This window comes from Suricata suricatta, chromosome 8 (assembly GCF_006229205.1).
Source record: "Suricata suricatta isolate VVHF042 chromosome 8, meerkat_22Aug2017_6uvM2_HiC, whole genome shotgun sequence".
Classification (NCBI taxonomy): Eukaryota; Metazoa; Chordata; class Mammalia; order Carnivora; family Herpestidae; genus Suricata; species Suricata suricatta.
The window spans coordinates 34,125,943-34,134,753 of record NC_043707.1 but is presented as its reverse complement, the minus strand read 5'-3'; the positions used below and the strand labels follow the sequence as shown (position 1 = coordinate 34,134,753).

The following is an 8,811-nucleotide window of genomic DNA, read 5'->3' as shown; positions in this document are numbered from 1 at the left end:
CTCAAACTCAGAACCTCACCCATCTCGAGATTCACGATATTCTACAAGACTTTGTGCAGCAGGAGGGGTTGGGAGGGGCGGCTGGCTGCGAAGTTGTTCCACAGGCTCTGAGCTGCTTCCACCCCGGAGATGCGGCCAAGGCCCCTGGTCCATAACCTTCCCCAGGGACCCAGGGACCAGCAGCAGACACAGGTGCCTTAACCCTGCCTTAGAGGAAAGAGTAACAACCTCAGGCTCCTCATCAACCACAACGGATTTTGCCTGAGGGAGGGCGCGCATCTAATCAAATGGTTGTGGTTCCTACTCTAAACAGGTGCAGTCTGCCTAATAGGATTGCTGGTGGACCCCCCCCCCCCTGGGCCCAACCCCAGCTCCAGAGCCGAGCCGAGCACCGGGTGCTGGCAGGCCCCTTAAGAATAGCCATCTGCGGGGAGCCTAGGGGGGCTCCATTGGTTAAATGTCTGATTCTTAATTTCAGTTCAGGTCATGATCTCATGGTTCGTGAGTTTGAGCCCTGTGTCGGGCTCTGTGCTGACGGTGCAGAACCTGCTTGGGATATTCTCTCTCTCTCTCGCTCTCTCTCTCGCTCTCTCTCTCTCTCTCAAAATAAACAATAGACTTAAAAACAAACAAAATAAACTTAAGGAAATAGCCATGTGCAAGCATCTTTGCAGACACAGGACCTCTTCTTCCCCAACCCAATCAGGACTGTCCAGTTTTCCACATGCAGCTAGTGCGCCCAAGTGTCAAGCCTGCTGCTCCCAAGGCTACATGCATTGATGAGCTGGGCCCAAGAATTCCCAGCTGAGGTTGACAGCCATCTCTGACAGACCCCAGAAGACAATGAAGTCCTACCGATTCCTGCCCTTGGCAGGACCCCAGAGCTATGCCCCTGGGCTGGTAGCCCTCACTCGAGATGCCCAGACAACCCACAGCTTGTCTATGGTTTGTTCCTCCATCCAGTATTCATTAAGAACCACCAAGTTCATGCATTTTGAGATAGAATAAGGTCTGAGACCTCATTTTAAAGAGCTCGCAGCGGGGGCGCCTGGGTGGCTTAGTTGGTTAAGTGTCGGGTCATGATCTCACAGTTTGTGGGTTTGAGCCCTGCGTTGGGCTCTGTGCTAACGGTTCAGAGCCTGGAGTCTGCTTCGAATTCTGTGTCTCCCTCTCTCTGCCCCTCTCTCTCAAGAATAAACATTAAAAATTTAAAAAAAAGGTTACAGTGTAATTTTATGGAGGGTGTGGGTAGCTGAGTGGTAAGTGAAGCAGATGTTGAAACTGTATTTTAGAGGGACAGCGGTTTGTTTTTAAAATTTTTTAAACATGAGTGAGAGGGTGAGCATGAGGGGCAGTGAGAGAGGGAAAGAGAGAATCTTAATAAGCAGGCTCTTTGCTGTCAGTGAATAGCCTGATTTGGGGCTCAAACTCACAAACCGTGAGACCATGAACTGCGCCAAAATCAAGAGGTGGACCCGCCCAGGTGTCCTTAGAGAGCCAGCCTTTGTGACTGAGGGCAGGACGGAAGGACAGAGTGGGGGTGGTCTCGGTTGGCTCCACAGACTGCGGGGCTTTTGAACAACAGACACTGCTCACCATACTGGAGACTGGGAACTCCAAAGTCAAGGTGCTGGTGGATTTAGGGTCTGTTGAGCACCCATCTCCTTGTTCACAGACGGCTGCCTTCTTGCCGTGGCCTGACCCGGTGGAAGGGGTGAGTGAGGGAGCGCACTGAAGTCTCCTTTATAAAGGCACTGATCCTATTACCAAGGGCTCCACCCTTGTAATCACCGTCACCTAAACACCTGAGAGGCCCCACCCCTAACCTGCCCCCTGGGGGATTAAGTTTTCACATCAGGATTAGAGGGGGCAGGGGAGGGACAGGACAAAAACATTGGCTCTATAGCAGTATCTGGGCTGGTCGCTGACCAACGCGAGGCACTTTCACCCTTGGAACAAGAGCAAGCGCGCATCAGGGGCAGAGAGCAGCGTGAGCAGGACACCTCTGAAGGCGTGGCCTCTGGACAGGATGAGCTGTGGCTCATTTTACACAGAACCAGATGCGCGGACCTGAAGGAGCAGCTTGATGAAGTTTTTTAAAAATAATTTTCTTAATGTTTGTTTATTTTTGAGAGAGAGAGTGCAAGTAGGAGAGGGACAGAGAAAGAATTGGAAGCAGGCTCCAGGCTCTGAACGGTCAGCACAGAACCTGACATGGGGCTCGGACGCACAAACTGCGAGATCATGACCTAGGCCAAGGTTGGATGCTCAACCAGCTGAGTCACGCAGGTGCCCCAAATTTTGAGCACATACGTACCCATGTAATTACCACCCAGATCAAGATCTAGAACATCTCGAGTGCCAGACTACCCCCCATGCCTGTGCCAACCCAGAGCCTTCTCCCAGGGATGCACTGTTATGTCACCCCGCGTAGATCAGTGTGTCATTGGCCTTTACGCACAGGGAGGCACTCGGTCTATACCCTGTGGCTTGCTTTTTTTTCAAATGTTTATTTATTTTTAAGAGAAAGAGAACAGAACAAGAGTCGGGGAGGGGCAGAGAGTGAGGGAGACACAGAATCAAAGCAGGCTGCAGGCTCTGAGCTGTCAGGGCAGAGCCCCACGTGGGGCTTGAACCCATGAACCTCGAGATCCTGACCTGAGCCAAAGTTGGATGCTCAACCGACTGAGCCACCCAGGGGCCCCATCACATGATTTTGCCACAAGTCGTTTGTGTCTATTCCATGTTCATGAACATTTGGATAATTTTCAGTTGTGTATTATAAATGATGGAGCCATGCACTCACTTCTCTTCAAAAGACTCTGTGTGGTCAGAGCTAAAAGCAGTTGTTCTCAACCAGGGCTGATTTCGCCACTCCCCCAGGTGACATTTGGCAATATCTGATGACATTTTTTATTATCTCAACTGGGGGGATGGTAGCGTGCCAGTGGCATCTCCAGGGTAGAGACAAAGGGGTATTGCTAAATATTCTCCAGTGCACGGCCACTAACGAGAACTGTTGACCTTGACATGCCCAGAGACGCCAAAGAACTAGGCTTGAGTCCAATTTGGGAGTCCTTGAAATGCTGGGCTCAGGTTTATGTCCAGCAGATCTTGGGGAACCATAGATGGTTCTGGAATGGTGAGGTTCCCCTCAATGGGGGAGATTTCAGGACAGACGCCATCTGGCATGCAGCATCAGCTGACATCAGTCTGGAGGATGTTCCCTGACGTCCTGCCACCGACCGCCCGCCGCAGGGCGCCCTGCACGTCCCGGTTCCGCAGCGTGTAGATGGCGGGGTAGAGCAGCGGTGTGAGGTTGATGTAGATGAGCGACACCAGCTTGTCCTCCTCGAGGGAGCGGCTGCTCAGAGGTCTGGCGTACATGGCTGTGGCACAGCCGTAGTGGAGCACGGCCACGGTGAGATGCGACGCCACTGTGTTGAAGGCCTTGCGGCGGCCTGCGGCACCCCCAACCCCCAGGATGGCCACCAGCACTCTGGTGTAGGACAGCAGGATCAGCACCAGCGGCAGCACCAGCAGCAGCAGGCAGGCGGCCAGCAGGACCCACTCCTGCAGGTCGCGGTCCCCGCAGGCCAGCACCAGCACGGCTGGGAGGTCACAGAAGACGTGGTTGACTAAGCACCCCCGGCAGAAGGGCAGCTGGAAGATGGTCGCGGTGAGACCCAAGGCCAGGAGAGAGCCCCCCACACAGCAGGAGGCGAGGAGACCCCAGCAGAGCCCCGCAGTCATGAGCCAGGGGTAGTCGAGAGGGCGGCAGATGGCCAGGAAGCGGTCCAGTGCCATGGCGGCCAGCAGCAGGCACTCGGAGCCTCCCAGCGCCACAAAGAGTCCCATCTGGGCAGCGCAGGCAGAGCGGGCCACCGCCTGGCCCCCCAGGGGCAGCAGGAAGCCGGCGAGCATGCGTGGCGTCAGCACCAGCGTGTAGGCCACCTCCACGGCCGACAGCGCCCCCAGAAAGAAGTACATGGGAGTGTGCAGGGCGGGGTCCCTGATGGCCAGACCCAGGATGAGCAGGTTTCCGGCCAGCGTGGCCAGGTAGAGTGGCAGGAGGAGGGCGAAGAGCAGCAGCTGCAGCTCCTTGGGCCACCCGGAGAAGCCCAGGATCACGAACTCCTGCGGAGCCGTCCAGTTTGACCCAGGCCAGGGGTTCATGTGGGGACCTGAGGGAGGACAGGTGTGCAGGCAGGAGAGGAGGGTTGTGGTGACACACCTCTCCCAGAAACACACAGCCTTCACCTCTCCGAGCCTTGGCCCCCACCCCTCCTCCACACGGTACACAGGGTTTTCTCCCCAAGGCGGCATCTTCTGCCCCCTGAAAGTCCTCCAGGAATGCAGGTGTCTGCAGCCACCATCCCCTCTCTCTCTGACTTCTGTGGCCCGTGCTCTTCCAGGCACCCCCTGTCTTCTGCACACCTGTTACCTGCGCCCTGTGCCCGGCCTGAGCTCTCAGTCCCCATGCCCAGGAGTCAGGCATCCAATCCCAGCCTTTATCCAGAAAGGTAGGGGTTGGACACCTGAATGGACAATGGTCTTGAGGGTTCAGATTCCTGAAGGGACAAGCTCTTCCCTGACTGGCTAGTTCTGGGGGACAGAGACGCTGGCTCCTGAGACAAAGCCCCAGGGTGTGGGGCTGGAGGGGGCCTGGGTGTCCCGTCTGCCCCCTCGACTCTCCTGTCCAGGGGGGATGCTCCCCTCCTCCTGCTCTCTGCAGATAGACCACGCACCCTCCTGTCCTCACCTGCCCTGGCCATTGTCCTCGGTCTTATTTGTGTTTTCAAGGCAATCAATGACTCAGTCACAGGGGAAGATGTGCAGCTGCTCCGGGTGACAGGGGACAGCACCCTAGCCCAGGCCTATGCTGTGACCTTCAGCCCCAACCCACTCCGAGACCTACCCCCTTCTAGCTGAAGACCCTCCCCGCTTCCACCTGCACTGCCCACCAGTGCTGCCAATTCTACCTGTGCCAAATGAATGCGCCATTTCTCCAGGAAACTTCCAGGCCTTCTGTGGAGGCACCCTGCACCCTCCGGCCTGCTCTCTCCCGAATGATCACGGTAGACCATGGCTGGCCCTCCCGCCTCCCGCACTGCCAACCTGATGACCCTCCAATCTGCGGGTGATGATTCTTGGCCAATCTCTCCTCTCTCTGCCCCCCGGATCATGGGCGAAGTCCTCGGCACAGCCCGTGTGCCCCTTCGGCCCTTTCTGGGCTCAGCGTTATCTCTTGCTGCTGGATCTGTGGATTCAGGTGGGCTGCGCTGCTGACATTTCCTAGGCCAGACCGGCCTGTCCTTGCTTCCTGGGCCACCCAAGTCACCCACAGGGAGGCGCTGGATGGCTCCATCCGTACCAGGGGCTGAACTCACAGGCTGCGTCTGGGTGGGGACCCTGCTCCCCAACAACTTTGGGGCCATCTTCTCTTTCCACGTTTGTTACCATGGTGATGGCAGTAAACTCAGTCCCCTGGGATCTGAGATTTGAGTTGCGTTTGCTGTTCGTGGAACTACTGCAAGCAAGGGAGTTACCCAGTCCCCATTTCTCCCAAATGTGTGCGACCTCTGCATCCCTGTGATGGTCCGGGAGTTTCTGGGCCTGCAAAGGCCTCGCCTCCCGACAGACAGCCAGGTGCGCCCCGCCCTCTGCTGAATCCTCCCCGAAAGTGCTCCTCAGCACTTTCTGTCAGTGCTGCTGTCAACCTGAGATGGAGGACAGGCGCTCCATCATGCTCAGGGCCAGGGCCCCCAAATCTACCAGAGTCCTGTCCGTCCCCGCCCCGCCGCCCGACGTCCTGTCTTCCTCTTCATTCACTCAACTCAGAGACATACCCTTCTTCTCTCTTTCTCTCCAGACACCCAGATCCTTAAAACCGTATCCCTCTGAGGCCTCTGTGCGGCTCACCTTCCTTCCCCGAGGAGCCTCAGCTGCCAGGGGGAGGTGCTACCTCCAGGCCTCACAGTTACACCCGCACATCCGTGTCAAACCACCTGCTCGGGCCGAAGTGGATGCTCCTGTGCAAAGCCCACCAGCTTGAGAGCCGCCCTCCCATTTAACCAGTGCGTCCTCTCCTCCTGGGAGGCCGCTCGTGCATCGAGGGCATTTCTATGGGGCACCAGCCGCCCGCCCCGCACTGTGAGCCACGGGCTGTCCCTGACCGTCTACTGTGTGACAGTGTCCTACCTTTAGAGAGGAGAGAGCTGGGCCAGATGCTCTCTCAAGTTTCTCGAAGTCCTGATATCGTCTGCTTCTACCGAGCGCTCTGTGTGTGTGTGTGTGTGTGTGTGTGTGTGTGTGTGGTTATACTTTTATGCCCAAGTAAACTGTTTTCTAAAGATATTTTGATGTGGGGGCACCTGAGTGACTCAGCTGGAAGAGCGTCCAAGTCTTGGTTGCAGCTCAGGACACAATCTCACAGTTCATGAGTTTGAGTTCGGCATTGAATGGTGTGGAACCTGCTTGGGCTTCTCTTTCCCTCTCTCTCTACTCCTCCCTCGCTCTCAATCTCTGTCTCTCAAAATAAATAAACTTCAAAAAAATAAAAGATATTGATGTGGCAAGAGCCCAGAGAGAAGTTGGAAGGACATGGAGTTGATCTAGAATACTAGATCAGTAAGGGAGGCATTGCACCAGGCCTAACTGCTGGCATCAACTTACGGGTCTTCGAAGAGCCTCACACCAGTGTACATATCAGAACAGTTCTTGCTAGCCACGCCAGTGTGTGTGTGTGTGCGTGTAAGTGCCCATTTGCACACATGTGTGCAAGGCACAGTGGGGTGACTTCCGCCTCATCAACCAGCTCTGGGATGGCCTCAGATCACAGGGACGTGGGGGCCGAGCAAGGAGTTGTGGTCTCTCGTGCCGTCAGTGATGTTGCCCCAGCCCCACCTTCTCTGTGGGGTTCAGATTCCTCGTCTGTCCCCCTTGATGGTGGACACAGGTGCTGCGGCCCGGGATGTAATTTTGTAATCCTCCCCCCCCCCCCCCGCCACCGCCCCCGGGCAGGGCACAAACAGGGCCTCTGGGCTCACCCACACCTGCTCCGTCCCCGCTGTGTCACTGACCGGCAGCTTGGAGTTCTTATCCTGTGAAGCCCCAGCAGCCTCCTCAGCCCCACAGAACTATTGTGGTGACTAAGTGCCATGTCGCCCGGCACAAAGCACCCAGCGCAGCAGGCCCCGCATTCGGGAAGAGTTACGGAACAAATCGCCACTCTATCCCCTTGTCGTGTGCTTCCCACAGCCTGTGGGCCAGTCATCCTGCCCTGGCCGAAGGTCTCTGGATGGGAGTAAGATCTGGAGATCAGACAGCGAGTGGCAGAGAGGGAGGTGTGGGGACTGAGGCGGCGGACCTGTGTCACCTGGCCTGTCTGCCCTGATTCCAAGACCACCAAGGCCTTCAAGGGTCCAGCCTCTGTTTCTCTTCCCCAAGGGTCCCCACCCCCGCCAGAAGCTCTTCCTCCAAGGCCTTCTGGAAAGTCGTCCACGGACCAGAATCGCCTCCAACCACCCTTCATTGGCAACACCCTTCCAAATGCCAACGGGAGTTGGGGAGCAAGATCACAGCAGCGGCTGTGCTTGTCACAATTGCTGACGTGTGTCCAGCCCTCATGGCGATCTCTAAACGCCCTACGTGCACAGTACTCCTGAACATTCGTGAGACCGCTGTGATCATGCCATCATTATACTAATTTACAGACGGGGAGGCTGAGTTCCGGGGGAGTCATACCGCATCCCTTAGCCAGAGGTCCCCAGGTCTGTCTGATTTCACAGTCTCCACTCTAAAGTAGGGGGACAGCCCGCTCTCCTGCCTTGGCTGGCGGCCCTTCCCCACCCAGATGAGGAGAGAGTGGAAATGGGACTGGAGGAGAGAGAAGGAAGCAGATTCAGAGGTGCAGAAACGGAACGAGGCAAGTGACCAGGGACAGGCAGAGGTCGGCCTGCTGTAGGCAGTGGGAGGAAGAGCATCCCCTTCCCAGGTGGTTTTCTGGACTCTGGGCTGACAGAGACAGAGAGAAAACGATAGAAGGAGAGAAAAGAGAAAGAGACAGAGAAACACAGAGAGAGAGACAGAGGGGGGAGAGAGATGAGAGAAACAGATGGAGACACAGAGAAACAGGGTGAGTTGGAATCGATAGAGACAGAGAAACAGAGATGGAGAGACAGAGACAGAGAGACAGAGGACAGAGACAGACAGAGGAGGAGAATCTCCCACGTCCCCTGAGCCTTCTGGACCCGAGAACTTCCTCAAAGGGTTTCTTCTCTCCCACAAACCTGGGCTTTAGTTGGGGCTTTGCACTCCATCCCTGGTACCCACACCCCACCTTCATGGCATCGGTGGAGAAAAAGCCCAAAATTTGAAAATTCATTTAAAGACGACCTCCAGACTCGGGGCCCCTGGCCCCGAATCACAGCCTGAAATAAACCCTCAGCTCCTGGCTGGCCAGGCGCCTTGCTCACCCTGCTAACCTGGCGGTGACGCCTGGGCGGGAGGTCGTCGAATCTGGGCTGAGCAGGCGACGGCATCCTGGGTAGAAGTGCCAGTTCCGACCATCACGACGGGGAGCCCACAGGCCTTACGGGTGCCCCCCCCCAGCCCCCCACCTCCTGCACATGCCTTCCCCACAAGCCTCATGGCAGCCTGCTACCGTCTCCCACTCGTCCCTGACCTTGCACCTGCTCTGTATCAGAACGTCCCTCCCCACCTGGAGAGCTAGCTACTCACTCTGAGCCCAGCTCAAACAGCAGTTCCTCTGTGGATATCAAGTGCGGAGTGGCCGTGGGCTGCGGAGGG

At 56.6% G+C, this 8,811-nt stretch overlaps 1 protein-coding gene across 1 annotated transcript; it reads right to left on the bottom strand.

Moving 5' to 3' along the window:
* Positions 1 to 3,198: 3,198 nt before the first annotated feature.
* LOC115297565 (olfactory receptor 10Z1-like) lies at positions 3,199 to 8,571 on the bottom strand. Its single transcript, XM_029945753.1, has 2 exons — positions 8,487 to 8,571; positions 3,199 to 4,184 (listed from the first exon to the last, which is right to left on the bottom strand). The coding sequence occupies exons 1-2, from the start codon at positions 8,569 to 8,571 to the stop codon at positions 3,199 to 3,201; spliced, it is 1,071 nt and encodes a 356-aa protein (XP_029801613.1).
* Positions 8,572 to 8,811: the final 240 nt, after the last annotated feature.